The sequence below is a fragment of the Hipposideros armiger genome, unplaced genomic scaffold, assembly GCF_001890085.2.
Source record: "Hipposideros armiger isolate ML-2016 unplaced genomic scaffold, ASM189008v1 scaffold_203, whole genome shotgun sequence".
NCBI lineage: Eukaryota > Metazoa > Chordata > Mammalia > Chiroptera > Hipposideridae > Hipposideros > Hipposideros armiger.
This window is the reverse complement of record NW_017731553.1, coordinates 417446-430936: the sequence shown is the minus strand read 5'-3', so window position 1 is coordinate 430936 and position 13491 is coordinate 417446. Positions and strand designations below refer to the sequence as shown.

General features: G+C 48.4%; 1 protein-coding gene across 4 annotated transcripts; it reads right to left on the bottom strand.

Moving 5' to 3' along the window:
• Nucleotides 1–265: 265 nt before the first annotated feature.
• ZIC3 (Zic family zinc finger 3) lies at nucleotides 266–11742 on the bottom strand. 4 transcript variants are annotated; one of them, XR_002125249.1, is made up of 4 exons: nucleotides 10133–11715; nucleotides 8863–9026; nucleotides 3846–3996; nucleotides 757–834 (listed from the first exon to the last, which is right to left on the bottom strand). XR_002125249.1 is itself a non-coding variant. In XM_019653593.1 (3 exons), the coding sequence occupies exons 1-3, from the start codon at nucleotides 11193–11195 to the stop codon at nucleotides 685–687; spliced, it is 1377 nt and encodes a 458-aa protein (XP_019509138.1). In that variant the 5' UTR covers nucleotides 11196–11742; the 3' UTR covers nucleotides 266–684. The 4 variants fall into 4 exon arrangements, 2 of the variants coding, with proteins under 2 accessions (XP_019509138.1, XP_019509137.1); XR_002125250.1 differs by lacking the exon at nucleotides 757–834 and adding an exon at nucleotides 1687–2074; XM_019653593.1 differs by lacking the exon at nucleotides 3846–3996 and having other exon boundaries at nucleotides 266–834; nucleotides 10133–11742.
• Nucleotides 11743–13491: the final 1749 nt, after the last annotated feature.

Sequence of the window (13491 nt, the reverse complement as noted above, 5' to 3'; positions counted from 1 at the left end):
TCCAATCAAACCCCTGACTCTGAATTCTTCCCTTGACCTCCCCAACGCCTAGTTCTGAGTCCCTCCAAGAGAACACTGTGAGCTCAAAACAGTTGGTTGGGGCTTGTTGAATGGGTTGTTTTTTCCCCCAAGTTTATTGCTCAGTGAAAGCCCAGCTATATCATGAGAAATGTCAATAGAATATAAATTGTCCCAATTCAACAGATTAATCAAGGTTGTTTAAGGGCTATAGTTGTCACTATAATAAAACAATGATCACAAAAAATAATTTAAATGGTTTTATTTCGGTCACAACAGTTGTAAGGTTCCTGGGGACTGCTCTTTGCACACAAACATATGAAATTAATAAAATAAGCATTCATGTTTCTAGTTTTAACCTCTTTAGTTCTACATGTGGAATACAGATATTTGAAAGAGACTTTCAACAAGGTCAACACAATGCATGAGATAATACACACTGGGTTATAAATTAGACCAATCTTCACCTCCATCCTCCAATTTGTAATCAGGTGGTGGGGGGGGCTTTGTTGCTTTTTCATTTCACATATGATTGCTCAATACAGAATGAAATCCACCAAAAGAAGGAAATAGTCTTTTTATACCTAGGGAAGAAGCTACGACTCTTAAAATGTTCACTTCAAAGTTACAGACAACCAAATTGATGTGGTTTTCCTTGAAACCTCATCAGTAAATCATTTCTTGCACAGTAGGTTCGGCATTAACCGTGCATTTAGCATAGGTAGTGTTATGGAGGGCTGGCTGCTGCATACCAACGTCAGTATCAAGTTCTTCGTCAGGAATTAGAGACTGTCCCGGATACCAAGCAGGACAACACTGGTAAAAAAACAAAAAGTAAACTGCAGATAGGTCAAAACAGGCTACATTTACTTAGAAAATTTTCATAAAATGTTACTGGGTATGTTGTTTCAAATGCTCATTTATAAGAAAACATGATGGAATCTTTCGTTTGTAACACCTTATGTTCAAATGGCCTTTACATAAGCTGTGTTTTAATAAAACACATCAGATAACATATACATCCTATTAGAGACCAAACATATATAAACTTGCCATCTGGTGAAGGCTATTTTTAGAGTTACTGTGAAGCTCACATTTCATCAGATTTGTAAACAGGTTGAACTGCCGTCACATCACATTAAAAGTATACAAAATTGTATGCTTTGGTAGATGATTTTTAAAGAAAGATATTTTCTTTAGTTTTAACCTTTTTTTAAAAAAACAGCTTCTCGAATCTTATTCAAAGAAGTTTTGCTCGTGTGTTAAGTTACTATTAGCCCAAATGCTCTGAACATTCCCTTGCTTTAAATGCTTTCTGCAAACTGTTATTCAAGGTGTAAATTTCAATAGTTATTATAGAAACCAAACCTCAGTGGGAAAAGCAGTGCCCTTTGGAATCATCAAACACATGTAAGAGTTCTACCAATTTATCACTCGTCCGGTTTTGCAGAAATTCCATTCACATAACTCCTATGAAAATCAACCAGAGTTTTACCATATCAAGTGACTCAAAGAACACCACAGGTATCCAGGGGAGACAGTTCACCAGTGCATCTTTAGCTTGCTTTTAAAGTCAATTTAGGAGACAATCTGGGCGCTGTAGTTCTTAAAGAGACAAACTGCTTAACCATTAGCTCAAGCTTTTTCAAGTCAATGAACTTTTCACTTTCCACACTTTTGGTACCAAGAGCTTTACCCAGGAAAAAGCTCAAACTACAGCATGGAAAAAGAAAGTATACAGCAAGCACCATCTACTTCGTTTGATCTCTCAAAGATGTCAATCCTATAGTCCAGTGAGGGGGTGGAGAGAAGTGGCTGGGCCCAGGCAGGAAACTTCACCCAAAGGAGAAAAAAGAGAAAGATCCGTTTGGTGGCAATTTCAAAACAAGTTTCCAAACTGTCTGCTGCCCCTTGACTTGAAGGAATCACGCATAAGGAAAGGGCAGAAAATACTACAGCGCATGCTTATTTTAATTGCCCAGGGGTTTCCACTGCAAAGCACGACAACTTAAATGCATATTCCAAATTCTTGCTCCAAAGCCGTATTCTTTGTGCACTGAAAAGGAGGAAAGACAACCCCATCAATTGTTCTCTGCAGATAAAGGCACTGTTTTTGCAGATTTCCCCCAGATCTGGGCCAGCTTTGCTAATGACCTGCCCACCCACCTGGGGCCCTCCCCAAGGTGGTCCACAGTAAGTGCCCCACACCTTCGGGAGCCCAAATGCTTGACGGTGGGCAGCCCTGAGGTGGCCTTTTGTTTTCGTTTAGCTGTGTGCTTTCAAGAACATGCAATCTGGAAGAATTCGTCGCTTATTTTTCTAGAGGAGCCGGGGGGTGAATAACTACACTCTTTTATGACACATTTTTTTTCTCCCTCGCGAAAGACACATCTGACGACGATTCGTGAATCTGCAGCAGTTTTCTGCGGAGAAAACACGAGCTCAACATCCCAGAGCTATCAGGGGTTCTCTTGCATGCAGCATTAAAGCAGTTAATGCAAAAGCCGAATTCAAGTTTTTGGGATTGTGGCTTATTCTTTTTTCTTTAATGTAAGGCCACCAGCCATTAGAGCACACACAAAAGCTACGACAGTGCCATTTTTTCATAGGCACACGTTTAAATGAGATATGAAGTAATTGGGGCCTAAGCAACGTGTTGGGTTCGAACTCCAAATGGCACGTCTAGGTCGATAAGGCAGGGCATTTTATTTGGAAATGGTGCCTAAGTGTTCTCCTCATGGGTCCCGCTATTGTCCTAGAAGAGAATACAGTGTCCGCTCATTGGCATTTTAGGGACTGGAAGGTGCTGTGGAATCCTGACTCGGGCATGCCAACTCAAAATGGCATTCCCCCACCCTTGAGGGCCGGGGAGATGTTTTCAATCAGGAAGGTAGGGTGGGGCGGCCTCTGGCGGGTTTCATGTTCAAGTCCCCCGGGAACCCCAACCCCAGAAGGCTCAGTCAACTTCCCACTCCCAGAATGCCCTGGAAGAACTTCTTTGCTTCCGTTTCTTTCTTTTTTTTCTTTTTTCTTTCTTTCTTTTTTTTTTTTTTAACAATTTGGCGCTCGCCCGCCACGACCTACATTCTCCCGCGAGGAGCTCCGAGCTGAGGAATAACAAGGGAGTTTAAACCACACAACACTTCGGCAGCCCGCAGTCTGCGCTTTGCTGCGCTCCGCGGGGGTTCGCATCCGGCCGCCATGTTCACGACTCGAGAGCCGCCCCCAAACCAACCCCCTTTCCCACATCTCTCGCTTCTCCTCCCTCCCAGCTCAGCGGAGGCCGCCGCGGCACTGCAAAGCGGCTTTCAACTCTTCCCCCCGCCACCCCCTCGCCGCAAAAGCCGACTCGACGGCTGCGGGCTGTGCGCCTGCGCGCGGCGCGGGAAGGGGAGCCGGGTGGCCCCCAGCCGCGGCTTGAAAAGGCCGGAGCGCTGGGGAGCGGGGGAGGGGTCGGGGCCCGAGCCGGGCCTTCTCTTTCCTCCCAGCGGGTCCCCGCTGCGGCCCCGGCCCCGGTCTCACTAGTGCGCGCTAAAAACCCACTTCAAAGTCTGTTCCCCGCGCCGAAGGAGCCCCCTCGTGTGGGCCGCCAACCAGGCTCCGGGCCTCACCACTCCTTCCAATCCCTAGCAGGGCGAAGAGACCGGAGGGCCGAGCGAAAGGACACTCGCTTAAGAGCCCCGAGAGCCAGGAGCTGCCTTTGGGTGTATGAGTACCTCCCTCCCTCGCCGCACTCCGCCCCACCCCCGGCCCCCGCCCCCACCTTAAGAAAATGAATGGAACACAAAGTTTGCGGCCAGCGCTACGCTGTGGCCTTCGGAGCTCACCATTGTTTGGGCTCGTATTGACCCCAGGTCCGGATTAGGCAGCGGCTGATTCCTGCTTTACAGCCCCGCCAGCCTAATGAGGCCGGGAGGCGATGGGGCGCGAAGTGTCCTCGGAGCCTGGGCGACCGCCGGCTTACGGCCGCCAAGGGCCCTGTAGGTGGAGGTCAAAGGGTCAGCGGGCCGAGACCGCAAGAGAATTGACCCTAGGAAATGAGTTCCCTTCCCCCCGGCCCGAGTTTCGATAGGGACTTGCAAGAACTTGGTGTGTGCATAGAGAACCTGGGCGTCCCGAGGGGCCTGAAGACCGCGGAACGGGAGCACTGACTTCGGAAACGCCTGGTCTGGTCCTGGGGCAAGACTCAACTAGACTTGGGGGTCAGACAGCCCGAGACAAACACAGCCTAGCTGCCAAGCGGAGAAACGCTCTTTGGGGAATGGACACGCCGGTGCCGATTCTTTCAGAAACTTAAGTGGAAAGAGGCCCTTAGACATTTTTCGTTTGTTTGAAGGGTTTTATAGGAAGGAGAGGGAGCCAGCGGGGAAGAGGCAAGGAGACAGCAGGCGGCGAGAAGGGGGCAGCGGCAAGGAAGTCCTGAACACAACTTTCCTGGGAGGCTTTGTGAGCAGAGGCGGTGCCTGCTGGCTCTCCCACCTTCGCAGTAGCTAAGGCTGACTGCCCTGTTTAGGTTGGACCCTGATCTTTAACCTTCTAAACTGGACTAAGGCCCGACTTCTGTCTGCGTGGAAATAGACACCTCCCCCTTCCCCACCCAACAGTGGAAATCTTCAGCTAAATCACCTATTTTGGAAAAGATAATGGACTTTTAAAAGATAAAGGTCTTACCAGGTGCAAGAAGGAAAAGAACACGTAGATCACTAAGAGCCCAGCTGACCCATCTTTAGGGTTGCAAGTTTTGTTTGTTGGGGGGGTGGAGGTGGGGTTGCTTATTCTTTAAGGTATTTTCTGAAAATTCAAGAATGTAAAATGTGCAGTCCCAGAGTCAGATTATAGGAAGAAAATCTGTGAAAAGTTTTTTACTAAAATAAGCTTTTCTTTGCAACAAAAGACAAGGGCAGGACATAAACTATTTGAGAAATATGATGCTATACCAAAATTAAAGGAAATAATGTAGAGGGGCAAAACTTTTACATCATCTTAATATTGGTTATCATCATTGTTAATTGGCACTTTCCCCTCATAGGATACACTGCTTTACTGTAAAGTTTTATGGTAAAGCAATTTCAAGCCTATCAAGGAAATATGAAACTCTTCTTTATGTGTCCTAAGGAGATACTTAATATATGTAATGGGGAAAGGAGAAACGAGTTTCTGATAATCTTGCAACCAACCCATCACTCTACTCCCATTTAAGGTTACGTTAAGTTGGGGCGGAAAGGGAATTCATGTAGAAAACAGTCAACTGTTGAAATTCCATGAATACTTCAGAAGAAAAATACTATTTAGACTTCAGTTGAAACACATTTAGAGCCAATCTTATGAATATACACGTTCTGAAAACTTGCTGAGCATTTAAAACACTCTGGTTTGAAATGAAGGAAAAATCCTAAAACAAGAATTTGGTCCAGCACACTCAATGTCAAGGTCAAGACTGGAATGTCTGGGGTAGGAATGGTAGACTGACCAGGTTACCTGCTCATCACCTGTGAAATCATCCCAATCTCTGTTCATGGCATTCGGGCCCTTGCCTTGTCTACTAGTGGAGGAAAGTGCAAAACCCCCCCCATTCTCCACAAACAAAAAATTGCATGCAAACAATTTGCAATTAGAAGCTGTCAGTAATTAATTGTCTGATGACAAAGATCAGTAGATAACTTAAAATGGGCTGCTTCAACTGTATCCAGGGATTCAAAATTTCTTTTAATCATCAGTTCTCTGAGCATTTCAATTTAAAGTTGATTTATTTAAACATGAAAAAAAAATCAGGCACCAAATACAAAAATGTTATAACATAAATAAGATGTGCCAAGACTTTATTTCTTCAAGAATAACAATAAACAAAATTCTAGAATGCAAAATGATTACGTATAATACCAAATTGACTGCCACCAAAAAACCTAGAGCATTGCCCCTTCAAGAGGAGGTACTTAAGCCTATTCATTACATTTCTAAATTCTTTACAATTCCTTATCTCCACCATTCTATTTACTGATTTGCAAGCTGGTTATTCATGCAGAGATTGGGCTCTCAATATTAAACAGCACCCTAAATTAGTAAAAAAAAAAGTCTCTCAATACTCTACTCACTCCAACCCCCCAAAAAGTAATATTTCTTTGCATATAACAGCTGTAAAAGAACTTTGTCCAAATGAGCTGCTTCGCTGAAGATTAAATGGATTGTTAATATTTTATCACAAAGCAAACAACCATTTTTTCATTGTTACTGATTTTAATGGAAACAATGTTCTTAACATCTTTGCCTACAAACCATGAACTTTAAAAATACATATTTTGCAAATGTTTTTTTCTTTCCATAATATCATTTCAGAACCGCTGCAGTTATTACACTGCTATAAAAATGTTATGAATAATTGTGAAAATTATGAACTATATACAGCAAAACAAATCAGCCTTTGCCTTCCAAAATTGTAAATGGATGATGATTTTTTTAAGAAGCACTTTAACCATAAGTAAGCACGGCTCAACTGGCCTTACTCATCACCACTGTTTCAGACACACACTTACTTTTGAAAATATATAGGTAACTAGATAGATTTGATAGGCAGATTAGGTAAGTCATAGATACAAACATATATAGGTATATGGGTGATCTCAATAGAACAGATAGACATGCATCTTGCTGCAATGTTCACTTTTATGTAAGGTAATAAAAAACTAAGGGACATAAAACTCATTAGGTTACCTTATGTTTATATATGTAGGGCAGGGGTGATTAAACCCAGCTTCTCAGTCTTTTAAGTACAAGATTGAGATGTCATGGCCACTAACTGAATTAATCAGTAATATTTGATTTGCATGCCGAAAATCCAGGACAAACACTTTTAAACTTGCAGTTAAACAACCATCTGAGCTAAAGAAAGGAGGTTCTTCCCAGATGGAAACTGACACTGTAAGGAATCTATACTGCAATAGAAAAATAATTTAACAATTAAGAAAGGGAGCTGAGTTATAAATACCAACAAACAAGATTCATTTGCTCACGTCTCCTCTTTGTATGAGGCTGTTACAAAACAAGCGAAAGGAGTCAGTGGTTCAAAAAATTGTAAATTTTGTTGTTCTTTCAAAACAATAAAATTTAATGCTAAAGCAGTTATAATCAAAAGCTGTACAGAATTTGTTAGAAAACATTTATCCATAAATATTGTTCAGTTCCCGGCACTTGTAGCAATAATTAAATTACAACGATAAATATGGCATCAATGGATATGTATTTACAAAAAAGTTATTACAAAGGCAACTGTATACTAAACGTCACAATCTGTGTAGAGTAACATCACACCCTCAGCCTGAAAAAATACTGAACAACAGTTTCGACCCCATTAGACAAAAATACATTCACAAAGAGTAATGCTTTGAGGAAAAGTTCAAGACATAACAGGACTTTGGCACGGTTTAAGACTGTGAGAGTTTAAACAATCACCACTAAGGCGAAGACTTTCAATCAGTTTAACATCACCACCACCAAGCCTTCTATAACTTCCTCTCAAGAAACAGGACAAGTGTTAAAATGAACTGGAGGAGTTTAGGTTTGGGGTGTGCAGAGAGCAAGAGAAAGGGGAGAAAATAGCAGTGAAAAATATATATATATTGAAATCCTTCGAATGCCAAAACAGATTTCCTAATCCTGAGAAAAGGGCATGGCTACTTTTGGATCTTACCCAGAAACCTTCCTGGACAATTACAATGAACAAGATGTAGCCCTATACATGGCCTCTTGCCTTACAACTCCATTTCCATCTGATTGGTCTCAGTTTTTTAAAAAATGCATTTGGTCCGTTCTATGGTTAACAGGGTTTGTGTTTGTCCTCAGACGTACCATTCGTTAAAATTGGGAGGAAGTCCAGGGTTGTGGCTGGTGCTAGTTTGAACTGCAGAAGGGGTTTTAGTGGTATCTTTACTGTTTGCAGAAGCTATAGCGGGTGGAGTGGAAGATTCATAGCCTGAACTGGCAGCAGGGGAGGAATCTGACCCTTGAGATTCATGAACCTAAAATTAACATGTATATATTATAATGAATATAATTCCAACTGGCATTGTGCAAGCAAAAACAAGAGCAGAATTTGAGCACTGTAAGAGCAAGACCGCCCAGTGACCCACTTAAAAGAGAAACGCTGGGGTTTTTTGTTTTGTTTTTAATTTCCATATTACCAATGTCTAGAAAACCCGGAGATGTTCGCCAACAAAACAGTTTCAGTCCTAGTATTGGCATTATGGAAAAGGAGTAGAGCACTCTCTTTTATTCATGCCCCTTCAAAAGATGCTTTCTCCACGGATTGAGTGGGCTAAGCACTTAGTCTTTTAGGGCCCTATAAAATACTTCGGGCCCAGGTTTCACCAAGCCCGTTTTGGCTTGGGAAAGCAGGTACAGAGAAAGGTGGCACAGGCACCCTAGGCGCTGCGAGGTCACAGACAAACGCGTGGGAATCAGACCGCGCTCCTCGGCCCTATTGTTTTATCCGAAGCCGAAGAGCAAATGAACCACCCACCCCCGGATTCCGCGCGGGCACTCTTGGTTCCCACCGCAGGATGAGAAGGGAAGAGGCGGCCGCTGCAACCTCAAGCCCTGGCGAGCTCGGTTAGAGCTTCCCAGTAAACAAACGATTGTTCCCTGCGCTCCCTCCTCCTCCTCCTCCTCCTTCCCACAGTGCTCTTCCCCGTCCCCCACCTGGTCCCCAAAATGGGTTCAAGGTGTCACCTCTGGAGCAAATCGGATTTAACTTGGAAGATATAGGGTTGGCAGCGCGGGCGCTTCCGTTCCGCAGCCCAATGTCAGGCCGAGTGTTTATAAACCGCCGACCACTAATAAAGAGGTAATTACCTTCATGTGCTTGCGCAGGGAGCTCGGATGCGTGTAGGACTTGTCGCACACTTTGCAGATATAGGGTTTGTCGGAGGTGTGCACGTGCATGTGCTTCTTGCGGTCGCTGCTGTTGGCAAAGCGTCTGTCACAGCCTTCAAATTCACATTTGAAAGGTTTCTCACCTGCAAAAGGCAAAAACGCAAAAAGGGGGGAAATATGGTCAGGGCCGGGAGCTTCTTAGAGCCGAGCAGCGGGAGACGGAGCGCCCGGCGATCTTCCCGGAGAGGGAGCGCCGACTGGGGGCGGCTGTGGCATCTTTTTCCCTGGAGAAAAATGGAGAGCGCTGGTTGAGCCTGCTGGGTTGGGGAGTGGTGGGCGGGGGTGGGGCAGGGCCAGCCCAGAACCTGCCAGTCCCTTTGTTCTCGCGCAGGATGGGAAAGCCCCTGGCTCCTCCAAAGTTTCCCCTAAGTTGTGGTTCCACACCACCCCTCCCAGGGCTCCCAACGCGCGGCCACGTTCCACCGCTACCTCGGCGACGTAAGCCACCAAACCCTGGCCGGACAATGGATCGCGGACGGGATAATCCCGTGCAGTTCCTTCTTTGTACCTTTTAATTTGCCTCTTTCAAATGCAACAGTTTTTCTAAGCCCAGTATTAAAAAGCTCGTACTTAACGTTCGAAAAGAGAAAACTATATAAATCCAGGGCCTCCAGACAGTTTTACAAGATGTTCTGAACAAGCCACGAAACTGTGGTGCCTTTTCTACTTTAGCTTTTCTCCGGGAGGACTGAAAATGGAACTCCAAATAAAAATAGTTTGACAAAAGTATCAGTCATTTAATTAGGAGATGTGCCAATCACGGGTAAAAAAGGGTAAAAAAGAGCGGAAGTAACCGAAAGTTAGCTTGCATTAGCATTTGTATGGGTGCCTTTCCCGAATGTGTGCCGAAAGCTAAGTCGCTTGTAAGCAATACGCTCTCAACACATTCGGAGTCCCTTCATAGTAACCCAGAAAGGGAGACAAAAAGAGGCGGCGCCAGTTTGTTCCAGGGCGCGAGAAGGTTCCAATTAGTTCCTCAGACCGCAGAGCCGTCTGCCCGGGAAGTTAGAAGTGCGAAAAAGCGCCGCGGGACCCGGAGGGCGTGAGATGGAGGGACACTGACAGCGTTTCTGTTCCGAACGGCCCTGGCGGGGCGCCGCCCCTCTTTGGCAACCACCCCTCTCCCTCGCACTGAAAGTCGGCTCCGGGGCGCGGTGAATCCCGCGCTCGCCTGCCTCTCCCCCCTTACCTGTGTGGGTCCTCTTGTGGATCTTGAGATTCTCAGAGCGGGCAAAGATCTTCCCGCAGCCCGGGAAGGGACATGGGAAGGGCTTCTCGCCCGTGTGCACGCGAATGTGGTTGACCAGTTTGTACTTCGCCTTGAAGGACTTGCCCTCGCGGGGGCACTCCTCCCAGTAGCAGACGTGGTTGTTCTGCTCCGGGCCCCCCACATGCTCCATGGTGACATGTGTCACCAGCTCATGCATGGAACTGAAGGTCCGGTCGCAGCTCTTCTTGGGCCGACTCAGCTGAGCTTCGTCGATCCACTTACACGACAGCTCCTGTTTGATGGGCTGCCGCATATAACGGAAGAAGGCACCAGGCCCGTGGTGGGCCGCCACGTTCACTCCCATGTTCATGTTCATGGGGCTGTAGTTAGGGAACTGCGCGCCCGCCGTGTAGGGGTCCGTGCGGGGGCTGGCCACCGGGCGGTACGGGTCCGCACGGCCAAACAGCTCCCCGCGCAGCCCCAGGTGGACCTGGTTGTTGTCCACGTGCCCTGTGGGCGACGGGTGCCCAGCGCCCTGCTCATGCAGCCCAGGGAAGATCAGGTAGCTAGGGGGCTCGGGAATGCCAGGTGGAGCGTGCAGGCTGCTCGCCGAGCCGGCGAAGAGCCCGTGCTGCCCGCCACCCGAGGCCGCCTCGCCAAACCCGGAGCCGCGCTGGCGGAACAGAAAGTCGCGCGTGGAGTTGAAAGCAGCGGAGGCGGCACCGCCATAGCTGGGCACCTGGCTGCCGTGGTGATGGTGGTGATGGTGGTGGTGGTGGTGGCTCAAGGCATTGGCGTAACCCGAACCCTGTGGCGTGAACGCCGAGCTCTGGCCAGAAGATAGATCGTGAGCTGTGGCGGGGCTCAGCTTGAAGGCAGCGGCGGCGGCGGCGGCGGCGGCGGCAGCGTGGGGCGAGTCCCCGAAGGGATTCAACCCCATGCCCGCCGGCTCGCGGTTGGGCATCTCGTGATGGCGCGGCGCGCCGAAGCTGCCCACTCCCAGCCCGGGGAACTGCGGGCCTCCGTCCAGGAGCATCGTCATGGGTGGGGCGTTCTGGGCACAGGCGATCCGGCGGCAATGAGCGAGGGTGCGGGCGGAGATCCCCGAGGTGCCGTAGTCGGAGAGGAGTGGCGGCGGTTGGACACTGCCGGGAGATCCGCAAGGCAGTATCAGGGGCTGCAACTTTCCGTCGCTGCGAGAGTCTCCTGCAGAGGGGTAGGAGGGAGGAGGGGAAGTACAAGGAGCTGGTGGGGGGAGGAGTGGGGAAGAGGAGGAGGGGGGAAAGGGAGGAGAAAGACTCTGGGACTAGATCTGGTTTAACAAACTAACAGGCACGCACAAAGAAAAATAAGCAAAATAACAAGTGGAGGGTGGAGTTTGCCAATCCTGTCCGGGTCACCCCTCCTCTCCCCAAGAGCACTGAACAGCGGGGCCAGGAGGCTCCCTCGACAAGGGACTGCGGGCTGGGCTGCGCTAAGTAGCAGAGCCGGCTCGCAGCCCGCAGGCGGGCAGGAGGCAAGCTCGGTCCGCGCCGCTCGCCGCGCGAGTCCCACCCTCTTCGCCTCCTGAGTAATGTCCTTGGACTGATAAAGTCAATCACTCACTCCTCTCACATAAGCCGAGCGGGAGGCCGCGCGGCGCGCGCCAATGGGGAGCCAGCTGGCCCGCGGTCACCTGACCCCCGGCCCTGCATCCCATTGGTTGCTGCCACACTGATTGACAGTGCGGTGCGGGGAACATGGCAGCCGCAGCCGAGCGACTGCCGCTGATTGGGCCGTGACCCGGAGCTTGGCAGGTGAGGCGAAGGCGGCCGGGCCCCCGCGAGTGGGCTCCGCTGGGCTTGCGCTGCTGTAGGGAACTAGAGCCAGGCTCCAGCCAGCGATCTGGCAGAGACGGGCGTCTCCTCAGTTTCCCCCCGTCTGGAAGCGGGCAAGCACCGCTCGCGCGCGCTGTTCCCGCTTTGACCAAAGGAACTCTTTGCCCCGTGGGCGCGGTGCCTCACCACCCCGAGAGTGTGCTTTCTCCGCGGGCGCAGGGTGCTGATCCCGCGGCGAGCGCAGCAGTTCCACGGTCACAGCCCGCTAACCTCGTCCTCCCCGCACTCAACCGTAGGCCCTGATGGCCCCGAGGCTCCGGACCCAGGCCGGCCAGCTCATCGTCTGTGCCCTGAGCTGCTGCCGGCCGTCTGAGGCCCAAACAAGGAGAAACAATTACAATTAGAGCCTATCTCCCTTCTGTCTGAGCCAAGTGTTGACTCTTGTTTGTGAGTAGTGGCTATACTTGCTGCTGCCCCCACTGCCACCACGATGCACCAGACAAAACACATATAAGGCAGTAAAAACAAGTACGCAACAGGAAACACGCACACACCACACTAAACATGCACACAACTAAACACAACAGTAAGCACACAAGAAACTACACACAAAACAGTCAACAGGCACACACAGTACATACACGCACATGACACAGCAAACATACAAGCACACATACTAAATATGCAGATTACACTTAGCCAGTGTACACAAAACATGCATACAACAAACTAAACACACTATATAGCAAACTCACTAGACACGGGATCCGTACAGTTTTCAAACCACAGGGCTAATGAGTTTCGAATTCTTAACATTTTCAAACGCGAAAGTGGGAGGCAAGACTGAAAACTGACTGTGAGGTGGAATTTTCCTCCCTCTGAACAGCCAAGGCTTTGCTCCCTTCTCTTTCTAGGTAAAAGCATGTAGTGACCTCGGGGACTTCTTACCCTTTAAGGGTTTACTTTCCAGGGTTGTGTGTAGCATTACTCCCGCCTCTTGTCTGGTGAAAGGTCTTTCTGGACATAATGATCAGGTTTATACAGGGCTATAAATCCACTCATTTTTTTTTATCTGGCAGGGCATCTGCAAAGAATTCAGGAGAGTGAGAGTGGACAGAAAAGGCCTAGAGAAAGATGGCTGTGATTGTCACATCCCTAACAGAGCCAAGCCCCAAAGTCTGCGCCTTGAGGCAGCCTCACAGCCTGGCCGCCATCTCTCTGTAGGAAACAACATCTGATCAAGTTCAGAGGCGCTTGGAGAGACCGCCTCAGGCAGTGCTTTATAACTGCAGCCTTTCACTTCCTGCCCCCCAATCCGCCTGGCCAGGCCAAGACTTCACCTTCTTTCTTTACCAGTTTGCTGGGGGGAGACCCTGCCGGTAGCACACTTACCGTAGTCACCCCCCTGCCATCAAACTCGCCCCAATTCTCCCTCTACATCCAGAGCTCTCTCCAGGTTGGAAGGTGAGTTCGCTGCTAACTTAAATTATTACATTTACTGAGAACAGGCTCTCCAAGAAT